The sequence below is a fragment of the Danio rerio genome, chromosome 23 (genome assembly GCF_049306965.1).
Source record: "Danio rerio strain Tuebingen ecotype United States chromosome 23, GRCz12tu, whole genome shotgun sequence".
NCBI classification, from domain to species: domain Eukaryota; kingdom Metazoa; phylum Chordata; class Actinopteri; order Cypriniformes; family Danionidae; genus Danio; species Danio rerio.
The window spans coordinates 39,987,501-40,002,772 of NC_133198.1; the positions used below are offsets into that span (position 1 = coordinate 39,987,501).

Consider the following 15,272-nt stretch of genomic DNA (forward strand, 5'->3'; position numbering starts at 1 on the left):
AGGGAAATATTTAAAGAAATATTGTTATCACATTACTAAACGACAACACTGCATATTTTCCACGTATTGTGCAGCCCTAGGGCAAAATCTATGCTCATATGATTTATGTATTGCTTGCTATTATATAACTTCCTTCCTTGGCACTGTATAAATTAAAGGCATTATTTTTATAATTATTATTAATAATCTATGATAGTATTTTAAAAGACTTGTGATGTCAGTTTGAGAGCTCATCAGCATTTCTTTCTGTACACAATCATCGCATAAAGATTGATAGAATGAAGATAAAAATAAATATTTAAGAGTGAATCTACATCGAGTTCCTAATTTGAACCTCAATGCAGCAGCAAACAAAGTCAATCATAAACAAAATGTGTGTATATATTCATGATATTTTTATGTATATTTTTATGTACACTAAGACTGGATTTATTTATGATTTACATGATCAAAACTCATTCTAATATTGTAATAATGATGATAATAATAATAATAATAATTATAATAATAATAATAATTATCATTATTATTTACCAACTTGTGGTCAAATATTAATTAATAAATATTTTTGGTGGAAACATTTTTCTTAATAGACTTTTTGTTATAGCATCAGAAATGTCTGCGACTTTTAATCAATTGAATAAAGTGAATTCATTTCATGACATCTGATGACCTTACCCCAAACATCTGAATTGTAGTGCATTACAGTTTACAATAAAACATTAAGGGAAACAGCGGTTTTCAACATTCCTTGAACACCAAATCAGCATATATGAATAACTTCTGAAGGACCGTGTGACACCATGTGACACCATGGGACTGGAGTAATGATACTGAAAACGTAGCATTGAATCAGAGGAATGAACTACATTTTAGATTATAAATACATATATAAAAAACAGATATTACAAATATTACAATTCATGCTGTACTTTAGATCAAATAAATGCAGCCTTTGTAAGCACTTTAGAAACAAAAAAAAAACAAATGTTATTACTCAAAACTAGGGCTCCAGAATATATTGTTTCAGCATGGATATCGCAATGTACTGTGCATATCCACAGTAGTAACATCATAAGGATGTGCAATGTTGAGTTGGAATTATAGCTGACCAGGAGCCACAGTACTTCACACTGCAAAGATTCACACTGCTTTTCTTACTTAAAGAGTTATGTCTTGTTTTTAATCCAAATATTTAAAACTTCTTAAATCAAAAAGCATTTTCTAGACAAGTACAAAAAAAAGTATTTGATTTTCAGAAATAAGAGGGCAAATTAAGAGACATTTTCCTTAAAACAGGCTAAATTATTTGTTTTGTAAGTAAAATATTCTTATTTTAAACCAAAAATTAAATTATTTTACTCAACTCACTTTCAGTTTGAAAACAAAACAATATTATCTAGAAAATGCTTCATAATTAAAGAAAGAAATCGAAAAAAAAATTTAAAAATTGGTACAGATTTTTAGAGTCACTGCAAAATTGAAGAGAGTGAAAGTTAATCATTTGCATGTGTTTTACAGCCTGTGACTATTTCAATTAAATCATTCAGGCACAAAAAAATTAGAATGTTTGGAGATGTAACAAAGATTAATTGTATTTATTTATACAATGTTATTTTACATTTGATTATTGCATTTTAGTACATGAAAATGCAAAAATCAAGCTATTCATGCATATATATATATTCATATATATATATATATATATATATATATATATATATATATATATATATATATATATATATATATATATATATATATATATATATATATATATATATACACACAGTTGAAATTTTTTGCCCTCCTGTGAATTTTGTTTTCTTTTTTAAATATTTGCCATATGAGGATTAACAGAGAAAAGAATTTTTCACAGTATTTTCGATAATACCTCTGTCCTGTGGTGTGCCTCAAGGTTCTGTCCTAGGCCCTCTTCTTTTTAATTTATATATGCTCCCTCTTTGCAAGATTATTAGTAGTTTTAAACATACATCTTACAATTGCTATGCAGATGATGTGCAATTATAATTTGCTTTTAGTCCTGACAGGCTAGACAAACGGTCTCTGTTGCAGGATTGTTTACTCTCCATTAACAAATGATGGCCGACAATTTTCTCCAACTGAACCCTGATAAACAGAAATGTTGATTTTTGCTCCACATAGCATCACCCTAATGATCAGGCAAGTTTTTTGAGAGGGTGCTCGCTGCAGAGCCATTTGAGCAGAGCTGAGCTCCAGCGAGGGGGAGCATGAGCTCTCGCTGCTCCTCCTCCTGTAAGCTGTTTTAATGCGTACACAAACCCCACCCCTAATTCTACCCCCAGTGACATCCCTCGCAGAAGTGCAAAAAAGGTGGAGCTCAAGCTCAAGCTCCCCCTCGCTGGAGCTCAGCTCGCCCAAATGGCTCTGCAGCAAGCACCACTTGAGTTTTTTGGGGGTTTGTCATCTTCAAATTGCAGTGATATTAGAAATTGAGTGTCATCTTTGATAGAGCTCTGTGTTTTAATAGCCATGTTAAGTCTGTTGTACGTACATGCTTTTTACATCTGAGGAACATCGCAAAAATCAGAGATATTGTTTTCAAAGATGCTTGTCCATGCCTTCATCTCTTCATGATTGGATTATTGTAATGTTCTGTTCACTTGTCTGGACAAATCTTCTATGGATTGCAAATTGTACAGAATGCAGAGGCGAGGCTTTTAACCAACACCAGTAGGAGGTCACACATTACTCCTGTGCTTAAGGCACTTTACTGGCTTCCTATTAGTTTCAGAGTTAATTTTAAGATTCTGTTCATTACATATAGAGCTTTGCATGGTCAAGCACCCCTATATATTCAAGATCTTTTATGTAGTAACTCATGTAGCTGGTCTCTGACGTCTTTTGGCAAAGACCTTTTAGCCATTCCCAGAACTCATCTTAAGACTAAGGGCCTACTCACACTATGCCATCCGTACCGTGCCCAGGCCTGTTTCCCGGATCGTTTGAGAAGTGTGAGTGCGATGAATCTGGCTCAAGCAAGGTTCACTTGGCCGGCCCTGGCCCAGTTGGAAGAGGTGTGCCTAAGCGCGGTTCACTTGGGCTTTGGCGCGGTATGCTTGTGTGTGAGTGCAAAACGCGCCAAAGCCCGAAACTGAAAGCGAGACGTGACTTTTAAGGGACTGTTTCATATGGATTTATTAATCATTCTTACTGTTCAGTGAACGCAAACTGCCGTAGTTTATTAAAGACGAGAACTCCTCACAGCACGAAAGCTGCGCGGCTTCAGCAGACCTCCTCATTCCTGCAGCACGAGGGCTTTATGATTATGAGCGCCAAAAGTGGCGGATCTGTTCAGCGAAATATCTGACTGCGTGTCACCGCATCCCTAAGGACTGTTTGGCAAAATATTTGACAGCATGTCACTGAATATCAAACGACTGAAACGATATAACTAGAGAAATCTCTACTGTGCTGCTAAGAGCGCTTCTCACTGAACAGCGCGGCAGCGATGACGTAAGCGTGCCGAGGCCCATTTGTGGTATGGGTGCGGGCCGTCGGGGGAGACAGGAGGGGGGACAATCGTGCTTTGGCCCGGTTCGAGGCAACTGTACCTAGTGTGAGTACGGCCTAAAGGTGACTGCGCCTTCTGTGTGGTGGCCCCAAACCTTTGGATATAATAGCACTCTCTCCCTATAGACCTGTGAAATCTAGGATCAGTTTAACTTTTTAAAAAGCATTTAAAGACACATGGTTTTGGTCAAGCTTTTAATTAACAGCATTAGTGTTTCTGTATTTGGATTTTTAACTTGATTTAATACGTTTTAACATGTTTCTTTTATTGAAATGTGTTCTTTTACCTGTTTTCTCTTATTGTAAAGCACTTTGTGACTCAATGTCTTGGGAAAAGTGCTCTATAAATAAACCTTTACTTACTTAACTGTTTTTTTTCTAGAGAAAGTCTTATTTGTTTTATTTTGGCTAGAATAAAAGCAATTTAATTTTTTTTAAAAACACATTTTAAGGTCAATATCATTAGCCCTTTTAAGCAATACTGTTTTTTCCCATAGTCTACAGAACAAACCACTATAATACAATGATTTGCCTAATTACCCTAACTTGCCTAATTAACCTAGTTAAACCTTTAAATGTCATTTTAAGCTTAATACTAGTATCTTGAAATATATCTAGCAAAATATTGTTTACTGTCATCATGGGAAAGATAAAAGAAATCAGTTATTAGAAATGAGTTATTAAAACTATTATACTTAGAAAAATGTTCCTTTCCGTTAAACAAAACAAATGGGCAAAACATATACATGGGGGCTAATAATTCAGGAGGGATAATTATTCTGACTTCAATGTATATATGTATATATGAATAATCATAGATAAATATAATATCTCACTATCAGGTTTTTCCAAGATTGCACAGCCCTATTCAAAGCCTTTAGCTGATAGTGTATAAAATAATTAAAGTTTTGAAGGAAGTGTACCATTCCAAAATGTTGGAGGGCAGAGGTTCAGCACAGATATACGGGACTGGATCTTTCTTGATGCGCAGGTAATCCTGTTTTAGCCGCTGTGTTGCTGTGGTTGGGGCCCTCTTGTTTAAGTTGTTGCTCATCTGTGAAATCACACGGCACTCTCAGTTACACAATACAATCCAAACACTTCCTTAACATAAACTATATTTACAAAAACACATTAACCTGCACCCGAAGATGATTTTTGCTTCTTGCTCAAGACTACTTACATAATATGAGCTGAAACAACACAATTCTTGAAATTTTAGGCACAACTTAATTGTTCTGTATTCAATCCACTTATGTTTGTTAAGTTAACTGAATCAATTTGTGTTGATAGAGGTAAAGTTGGTTTTATATTCGCACATTCGTTCATTTAGAAGTCTCTATATTGTTTACCATGTTACTTTGAATATTTGGTCAGAATTAGCATGCGAGTAGGACTTCAAAACAAAATTAACACTATCTAATTGACTGAACAATGTTGTACTTTGATAGTCATTGGCTGCTAATATGATTTTACCATTTAGAATTTGTAAATAATACTTTTCTGAAATTATATCATTAAGGAGAATGTCAGAATATCTGAATATAAAACCAACTACACCTCTATTTTGTCTTGAAGTATCATGAATGAATTGTGTGGAACTCTGCATGCATCAACAACGCCACTAAGATAATGTTTGTTGACATCAAATTGTTTAGATTACCGTAAAGAAAGCAGCTTGTCATCTGTGTAGAGCCACAAAGTGAGATTACAGCAGTCTTACATTGCGTTCCCAATACAACTAACGTTAACTCTACACATTTGATTACACAACGGCAGACATTTAGGTAAATGACCAGAACTGTTGTGCTTTTTATAACAGTACGGTGGCATACCATTTACAGAAGGGTTAGCATCCTACTAATCAGAAACTTTCACCAAAATAATAGAATAACAGTGACAACCTGGAGAAATAATGGTTAAATCACAACAACAGAAGTAACGTTAAACAGGGCGCTTAAACGGAGACGCTGACTGCGTTTCAAAACATTTTGAGCTGCCTATGTGGATATCAACATTAAGTGTAACGGGACGTCTACTTATACATTAAGTACATTACAACAGATGCTGTCTGGTAGGTAGTTTACTAGGCTTTAAAACACAACATGGACACAGAAGGGGGATTTTTGAAACGGCCTGGTCTCACCTCTTTCAACGCCCTCCACGGGATCGACCAGGGTCAGGTTCTGGTGATATATCGATATCCCTTTATTTTCGAGTGAACACGCCCTGGATAAACTTTCAAAAATAACAAAAATGTAGCTCTTCGGCTAAGGTGAAATTGTCATCTATCCCCCATGCCAATATGGCCACCGCAACACCAGGAAGTGATGATGTATAAAGGGAAAATAAAAGTTCACAATAGCGTTCGGCCGCTTTTCATAATAAAAGTCTCATTGAAACACGCATGAATAAAAGCTATTTAGGTGAAATGAAAATACTTCGACGAGATGTTTACAAGCTGGATTAGTTTATTAAGAAATGGTTGACATATGAAAAAAAAAATATTCAGCTCAGTCATCAGATTATTTAAGATATATAAAATAAAATTTTGTTATTTAAATAAAACGCTATTTTTACATAACGTATAGTAGAATTACCAGTATGTAAACATTCATGATGTGCGTGCATCGAGGTTGCAGAAAAAACTGGGAGCGCTAGCATTTACAGCGAGGAAATGACATCCAATACCGTACAGTTTGTTGTTGTATTATAGATTAGTTATATTGATTACAGATTACATATACTATTTACATAATGCTTTCAGCATATTATAACAGCTTGTCACTCAGTGATAAGCACAGTTATTCAGCAAAGTTAACATTAAAGTGAGCGGCGTTCATCTGAGAAGTCCATTTAAAAATATACAGTTATCTCATTGAAAGTCCAAGTGATTTTACAAGAGAGAAGTTAAAAACCAACAAGTCTTTGGATGCCAACAGTTTTGTTCTGTGTGGTCATGTGCAAGAAATAATGTTCCATGGTTACCAGATTCAAAACTTTGTAGTGCTAAAAACCGAGGTTCTGCCTAGCCAAAGACAAGGAAAGAAGATGGTACTGTACAAGGCCTGCGTAATCATCAACAAGCAAAACAACTGCATTCTGACAGCTAACTGCACCTATACGACAGGGTATGTGAACTTACATTTTTATATTTCATTCTAAGCATTAAGCGTTTTTAATTAGGTCCTTACTCCATTCAGCTCTTCTGATGGCTGTAAGTCAAAGACATCTGCAGTTTGCTATTGCAACCGATATGCGCGGTTAAACCCGTGTGACGTAGGTTCGTAATTCTCCTATCGTTTTAACTACACGTTGTCACATGAACAAGTAGTCAGTTAACTACAACCAAAGGCTATAAAGGGACTTTAAGCGATGTGTAACGTTATCTCTAAAGAACCAACTCATAAGAGTCACTCATTAAGACTGTTCAGGTCTCAAAGTGTTCTTATGATTCATCAAGAAGAACCGGTTAATAAAGATAATTCTATCGACAATCTGACTTGGTTGGTGATTTATACGCTTATGATTCCCATCATAGAATTGACTCGTAAAATTTACAAGTCATTTGGGAGTCAAACTCTCTTCGGGGACCAGTTCATCACCTCATGTAATTCGCTCTGTAAACCGATCACTTATATGTCATGTGTGTCATTTATGATTCACTGTAAATAAAGAATATATTTGGTTCAAGATACTGACTCACAATTTATGTAATTTTTTATTAATCATTTTAAAAATAGGTGTCTAAGAGTTCGGAAACTGGATTAACATTTGTTTGCAACAATGCTTCATGTTATTCACTATAAAGAGTCGACTCATCTGATTCAGGAATAGTCAAATGTCAAAAGAGTAACCGTCTTGTCCAATAATCTGTTTCTTAGATCATTTTAATAACTACTATGGAAAATAGCCTGTAACTACTTAGTTCAAAAGCATTCATATTTCTCCCATACCCTACCTTGCTTAGCATGTCTAGTATTTAGTATTTTCATTTATAACACTTCATTTTTTGCATCTCGTTTAAATACACGATGAACAGCAGCTCGCTAATTATTTTCTTTATTCTCTATTTTCACCTGTTGATACTCATCCTGAGGCCCCCAGAGATTATGCAGCGCCATTGATGCGATCCAAGATCTTTGAAAGAAATGATGCCAAGGCATCCATAATCCTGGACCAGGCCGCATCCTGAGCTGATGCTGTGGTGGTCATGGAGGAGTGGAGTGCATGAGATGGAACCCTGAAAGACCACAGAGCCAGACGTGACCTGCTCACACCTGCAGTTCTCCACGATGGACATCCAGCTTCTCCAGCACCTAGGCTGCAGCTCCACACATGATGTTTGGCCAGAACATAAATGTTTGTGCCTAACAGAGCCTGGTTTCTCTCAGGTTTGTTTTCCCCTTCACTTTGTCAATTGGTGAAATTTTTTTCCTCGCCACTGTGAAATTTAAACCAGGCTGAACTCAACTAAACTAAACTTCAACTCTGAAATCTGGACTTAACTAGCTGCTTTGACACAATCTACATTGTAAAAGCGCTATAGAAATAAACATGAATTAAATGTCTAAATATCCCTCATACACCATCATTTTAATTCAATTATCTCATAAAAACACATTGCTTTGAGAGATATTTATTTCCCATAACAAAATGGTCCGCTCAACATGTTTGCATTTTTACAAAATACCATCATTTCATGATATATTATCAATTTGCATCTAAAAAGACAATATACAACATCTGCATTTGAATTCGCAGCGATTAATAGTGGCTGTACACAGATACAATTTACAGACTATATACCAGCATAGTCTATACCAAACACTACATTCATCAACATGGTAACAATCACAATCACTGCAGACTCTCCAAACACAAGAAATACTTACTCAAATCATAATAATCAGCGCCGGATATAGTTTATCAGAGCATAATAGTGATGCTAATAGTACTGAGTTGAAATGTAAAACAGAATATGATGTTTTAACAGATATTGTTCGTTTGTTTTGACGTAGTGCTTCGTTAAGTGCCTGTTCACTCCAAGTACAATAACAATAATTCACTTTTCTTCAGCTTAGTCTCTTATTTATTAAGGGTCGGCACCGTGGAATGAACCGCCAACTAATCCATCAGATGTTTTATGCAGTGGAGGCCCATCCAGCGTCAACCCAGTACTGGGAAACACCCATACACTCTCACATTCACACTCATGCACAACAGCCAATTTAGTTTATTCAATTCATCTATAGCGCATGTCTTTGGACTGTGAGGGAAACCGGAGCACCCAGAGGAAACCCATGTGATTAGGTGGAAAACATGCAAACTTCACACGGAAACAACAACTGGTCCAGCCGGGACTCGAAACGGTGAACTTTTTGCTTTGAGGCGACAGTGCTAACCACGGAGTCACCGTAACGCCTAGTAACATTAATGATATGCACTACCTGACAAAAGTCTTGTCGTGGATCCCATTTGTAAAAGCAACATCCCAATCATCTCAAATACTGCAGAAGATCAATTGGAACCCGCATGGACCCAAGATTCTCAGAGAAATTAGTCAAGTTTGGTGAAGGAAAAAATCATGGTTTGGGGTTACATTCAGTATGAGAGAGATCTGCAGAGTGGATGGCAACATCAACAGCCTGAGGTATCAAGACATTTGTGCTGCCCATTACATTACAAACCCCAGGAGAGGGCAAATTCTCCAGCAGGATAGCGCTCCTTCTCATACTTCTGTCTCCACATCAAAGTTTCTGAAAGCAAAGAAGATTAAGGTGCTCAAGGATTAGCCAGCCCAGTCACCAGATCTGAACATTATTGAGCATGTCTGGGGTAAGATGAAGGAGGAGGCATTGAAGATGATTCCAAAGAGTCTTGATGAACTCTGGGAGTCCTGCAAGAACGCTTTATTTGCCATTCCAAGTAGGGTACTTGGATAGGCGACAAGACTTTTGTCAGGTAGTGTAGTTTAAAAAAAACACTGTCAATTTAATTGAATAGAAGAGACCACATAACAACTATAACAAAAACAAAACAGAAGAATGTTATTTGTGCACTTTCAGAAAATTTTCATCCAGAATAAAATAAGCCAATCATAAGAATCCATCCAGATAAACGTTAGCATAACATAAACAGAATATTTTTGTGCATTATTGTGGATGGTAATAAAGTAATCTTTATACTGTTTTTTTATAGTTATTGTTCTTGGTGTGCATGTGCTTTTACTGTCTAACTAAAGCAGAAGACAAATAAAGAAAATAGACCAAACACTGCAGGGTTAAGTCCAGCTCACCCTCATAAAGCTATAAAAATATCATTAAAATACACAAAACATGACCACAATTTGCTGAATAAAGTCCATCACTCTTTTGAAAACAGCCAGTCAAAGTGTCTTCTGCTCCAGCTGGATTGGTGTCCAAAAATTGGTGTCGATGGCTCGTTCACACTCTAGATGAAAAACAAAAAAGGACAAATAGATTTCATTTATCTAAACTTCTCTTATGTGAAAGACGAGACGTTTTATTATGTATAAATGTATGTATCATAGTATATTAAATTCAAGCGTCTGCCTTCATTTTATTTTATTCATTCATTTATTTTCTTTTCGGCTTAGTCCCTTTATTACTCAGGAGTCGCCACAGCGGAATTAACCACCAACTTATCCAGCATATGTTTTACACAACGGTTGCCCTTCCAGTTGCAACCCATCACTGGGAAAAATACCATTCACTTTTGCATTCCCACTCATACACTATGGCCAATTTAGCTTATTCAATTAAACTATAGCACATGTCTGTGGACTGTGGGGGAAACCGGAGCACCCGGAGGAAACCCACTTTCACCTCATTTTATTTTATTTGATGTTGAAATATCTGTGTAATAACAATAAATATAAATGAATAATGGATAAATGATTGGCAACCCCTTCTTTAAATCATGCTAAAAAGAACAAACTTTATTAAATACTTTTGTTAGTCATTGAAAAAAAAAAGCACAGGACACATTTTATTAAATGGGAAACAATGAAAAAAAATTGAATATTAATTATTAAACAGATTACAAGTAAAATGAAAATATATATATGTATATATATATATATATATATATATATATATATATATATATATATATATATATATATATATATATATATATATATATATATATATTTTACATATATCTGATAATAACTAAATATCTATAAATGTATTTTAATGATATAAATACAAATAATAAAATGTGGGAGAAACTGGAGCACCCGGAGAAAACCCACGCAAAGGGAGGGAGAACATGCAAACTTCACACAGAAACGCCAACTGAGCCGAGGTTCGAACCAGCGACCTTCTTGCTGTGAAGCGTCAGCACTACCTACTGCGCCACTGCCCCACCCAGTTCAGCCTTATAATGTTAAAATGTGAGCAAAATCACCTGTTTTGTCATCACTTTAGACATTACGCTAGAGAATCATTTAAATACTTCCTCTAAAGTGATGTTGGTGAAGTAACAATGATTTCTGCTGTTCTGACATCAGCTGTAGATGTGAATGAAAGGCGGAAGAAAGTAGTTACTTGTACAAAAGGTTTTTAGACTCTGTGTGCGTGAGTTTCTTTTATATACACGATTGTGCCATCAAACTGTTGTATAAATGTAATATCACACGAGTAGCAGTGCGATATGGCTGTATATCATCACTGGTGGGACACTAAGGCACTTGGCCTGTGGTTTTGAGCCAATACATGCCGCCAACCAGTGTCGATATACAGCCATATTGCACTGCTATTCGACTGATATTGCTCACGTCATTATAAAACATGTTAATATTTGTAAAATTTTAGTATTTTTTTCTAGTTTACAAATGGGTAAAATCTTGATGTTTAAAAGAAAGTGGCAAAATATAAAAGGAAAATGTATTAATTACACATTTTTTTGCAGCTTCACTGTGATCATTAAATAGAGTCTTTTATTATGCTATCAAATGATCCTTGTTCTAAAAATAGCAGATAGAATCAGATAGATTAAATATTAAATAAATTTTTGCTTATAAGAATGTTTTATTGAATTATATTTTAGCATTTCGTCTTCATGGTAAATGAAATATTTGATAGTCATTATCTTTTGCAAAGAAAAAAATTAAACAGCCTAATATATGGGGAAAAAATATTAAATAAATAAAATATAAAATGAAAAAATATATATATTTTACATACAATATATCTGATAATACGTAAATAATTAATTAAACAAACAAATAAATAATTTAAATAATATAAATATAAATAATTGGTAACTACAATAAGGTTGTATTAGTTGATTTTTATTTATTCATTTTCTTTTTGGCTTGGTCCCTTTATTAATCTGTGGTCGCCACAGTGGAATGAACCGCCAACTTATCCGACATGTGTTTTACGCAGCGGATGCCCTTTTAGCTGCAACCTATCACTGGGAAACATCTATACACTCTCATATGCACACACACACACTACGGACAGCTTCACCTATACAGCATGTCTTTGGACTGTGGGGGAATTCCAGAGGAAACCCATGCAAGCACAGGGAGAACATGCAAACTCCACACAGAAATGCCAACTGTCCCAGCCGAGGCTCGAACCAGCAACATTCTTGCTGTGAGGTGATCGTTCTACTTACTGTTCCACTGTGATGCCCTTAGTTAATGAATTTACTGACATAAACAAACAATGAACAATACATTTATTACAGCGTTTGTTCATGTTACTTAACATTAGTTAATGAAAATCAAGTTGTTTGTTGTTAGTTCATGTTAACTCTCGGTGCATTAACTAATGTTAACACGCATGAATTTGGATTTTAATAATGAATTAGTACATTTTGAACATATAAAAATGATACTTAAATAATATTTGATCTAGCAGACCTGAAGGAGTGACGGAAGTGAACACTTCTCCGCTTCAGCTTCTCCGGATTGTGGGATGCCATGTGGGAAAACTCTCGGAAAATATCCAGGTATGTGGTGTCACCTGAAATGGTATCAAACACTGTAAATGTGACGATACAGAACTCCTAAAGCTGTCAATAAAAACGGAAGAATTTACTTAGTCTTGAAATGGATGGTAAAAACTTTCAAGTTTGTGTGAACCGGAAGTTGCTGAGACTTTTATTTTAGTATGCTGATGTTCTTCCAGCAGAAACTGATCAGTGAGTTGGGGGCGGGGCTTTCTTTTTTGCACATCATTCCCTCATAGCAGGGGCGTGGCTAAGAATATTGTGGCTGAAGTGTCAAAGTGTCATCATCAGAGTAGATCCACCACTCCAAATGTGGAAGCAAATGGTCAGATTTGATTGAAGATTACCAGTGGTGTTAAAAAATCATTCTCAAGTAAAAGTACCATTACTTGCCTAAACATGCAGTGTGAGTAGAGTAAAACTATCTGTTGTGAATATTACTCAAAGTATAAGTAAAAAGTAGACCTTTCAAAAGTACTCAAGAGTAGTGAGTATTATGCTGTAAAAGGCTGATGCATTTACATGTCATTTGTGGATGTGTGTAAACGTAACATTCTGTAGTGCATTTAGTCATTGCCCAGCAGGCACACAATGTCATAATACTATAAGAATATTAGGTTAGATTAAGGTTGTGATGTCAGGGGACTAATATTTAGTGTCTATCCGCCCTCTAAGAACAAAGTATTTATGATGTTCAATTACAATGTTAATATTTGGTTGATTTTAGGTTGTGTTAGAAAGTGACCAAAATCCATTGTTGAGCCAACGTCACATTAACATTAAATATTGACATTTATTCATCAGGTTTGGCAACCAAAATCCAACATCTGATGGACGTCAAAGTTGTAATGTTCACACAACACCAAGCTGTAACATATTAGACGTTGATATTTGGTTGATTTTAGGTTGGATGTTGGACATTGAAGTCAGCCTGACGTTGAATTATGATGTCAACCTGATTTTCATTTCCAAACAAAATGCAACGTCCCTGCAACTTTGAGGTACAATGTCAATCTGACGTCATGTGGACGTCTTGTGACTGCTGTGTGTTTAGGGCCATTTCGGTCATCATACAGTAAACGTCCGTCATCTTCTCATCAGAAGGGCCAGACGAAATCTGCTGACATTTTTTGCTATTTCTGTGCAGAATTTTGTAAAAAAATCTGCAGATTTATGCGGAATGATTTTGGGAGTATCGTAACTAAAACGTAATATATGAAATAAAAAGTATTACCTTTTTCACTTGTATTTAATGTTTACAATGCAAATCCATCTAAATCCACTTTATTTGGTAAAAAATTAAGTCTCTTGTAAAATATGTCTACTAAAAGACATTGCAATATTACTTTACACACTGCATTGTAAATAAATCAAATGAACACTTTAATAATAGTCAATAATATTACTGAAATCTATGTTAAAACTGAATATAAATTAACAAACATTTACACAAGTAAATAAACAGAATACATGATGGGCGAAAATTCTGCGCAAATCTACGGCATTCTGCGCGCGCAGATTCCGTGTGGGCATACAGTCTCTGGGTCAATGCCTGTAAAGATTTTAGACATCTTCTTGAACACTTTTAATGCTTCCAAACAGTTTGCTGCAGTCATAAAATCTTGAGGTGGCTCATTATGATGCGATTTACCTTCTATGTGTGATTTGATTGGACAGGAATCACAGGACTGATTTTTCTAATTCCCATAGACAAGAAAAAATTAAGTTGTGACTGCAGGTTGAAGAAGGTAGTGGAGTAAAAGTACCGATACAGAAGTAAAAATGTACTCAAGTGAAAGTAAAAGTACACATGTTTAAAATTTAGTAAATTATAATACAATTTCTAAGAAAAACGACTGAATTACCAGCCTGATCTCACAAGAAAAATTTTACGTTTTGCCAGTTTAGTGGCTAATAGTTCAGTCGTACGAAATTGTACGATTTTAAAAAGGAGGCGTGGCACCTAACCCCACCCCTAAACCCAACCGTCATTGGGGGATGAGCAAATCGTACTAAATTGTACAAATTAGATCGTACAAATTCATACGAATTAGCCACTAAATCAAAAAGTTACGAATTGCCGTGAGATTGTGTTGGAATTAAAGTAATTTGAGTATTTGTAATTAGTTACTTTAAACCACTGAAGATTACCAAAACACTGTTTTGATTTTTGTCTGTGGATTAACTTACATGGATTAATTGTTCACGTTAGAATAACATTATGCGCTGGCAAAATAAACATTGTAAACTTTGATTTCACAAGAACCCCAAAACATTGGTTTTGTATTCAGTGGAGGTTTCAATTCAGTGTCTGATGCACTTTAGTGATTGAGGGCGTACTCACACTATGCTATCCGAACCGTGCCCAGGCCCAGGCCCGTTTCCCGGATCGTTTGAGAAGTGTGAGTGCTCTGAATCGCGCTCGGGTGCGATTCACTTGGCCGGCCCTGGCCCGGTTGGAGAAGGTGTGCCAGAGCGCGGTTCACAAGGGCTCAGGTGCGGTTTGTTTGTAATGTGAGTGCAAAGCGGGCCTGAGCCCGAAACTGAAAGCGAGACATCACTTTTAAGGGACTGTTTGATTTGGATTTATTAATCATTCTTACTGTTCAATGAACGCAAACTGTCATAGATTATTAAAGACTCAATCGCCTCACTGCACAACAGCTGCGCCTTCAGAAAACCTCCTCATACCTGCAGCACGAGGACTTTATGATTGTGTACGAGCGTCA

At 35.7% G+C, this 15,272-nt stretch overlaps 2 protein-coding genes and 1 long non-coding RNA gene across 7 annotated transcripts in view; 1 reads left to right on the forward strand and 2 right to left on the reverse strand.

The window, feature by feature from the left end:
- The window catches only part of ube2j2 (ubiquitin-conjugating enzyme E2, J2 (UBC6 homolog, yeast)), a 14,051-nt gene extending 8,192 nt beyond the window's left edge, over positions 1-5,859 (reverse strand). The window contains 2 exon segments of the mRNA NM_001089535.1: positions 4,479-4,609; positions 5,702-5,859. Of these exon segments, the coding sequence (NP_001083004.1) occupies positions 4,479-4,609 (131 nt within the window). The 5' untranslated portion in view covers positions 5,702-5,859.
- A 300-nt stretch (positions 5,860-6,159) lies between these two features.
- LOC141380539 (uncharacterized) lies at positions 6,160-9,603 on the forward strand. Its single transcript, XR_012398680.1, has 2 exons — positions 6,160-7,949; positions 8,068-9,603. It is a non-coding gene; the product is annotated as an uncharacterized lncRNA (long non-coding RNA).
- acap3a (ArfGAP with coiled-coil, ankyrin repeat and PH domains 3a) overlaps positions 8,179-15,272 on the reverse strand; it is a 162,377-nt gene continuing 155,283 nt past the window's right edge. For all 5 annotated transcript variants that reach the window (XM_073939299.1, XM_073939298.1, XM_073939303.1 and 2 more), the window contains 2 exons: positions 12,455-12,557; positions 8,179-10,008 (listed from right to left, as the gene is read on the reverse strand). In XM_073939299.1, coding sequence (XP_073795400.1) covers positions 10,002-10,008; positions 12,455-12,557 — 110 coding nt within the window. In that variant the 3' untranslated portion in view covers positions 8,179-10,001. The remainder of the gene's footprint in view (positions 10,009-12,454; positions 12,558-15,272) is intronic.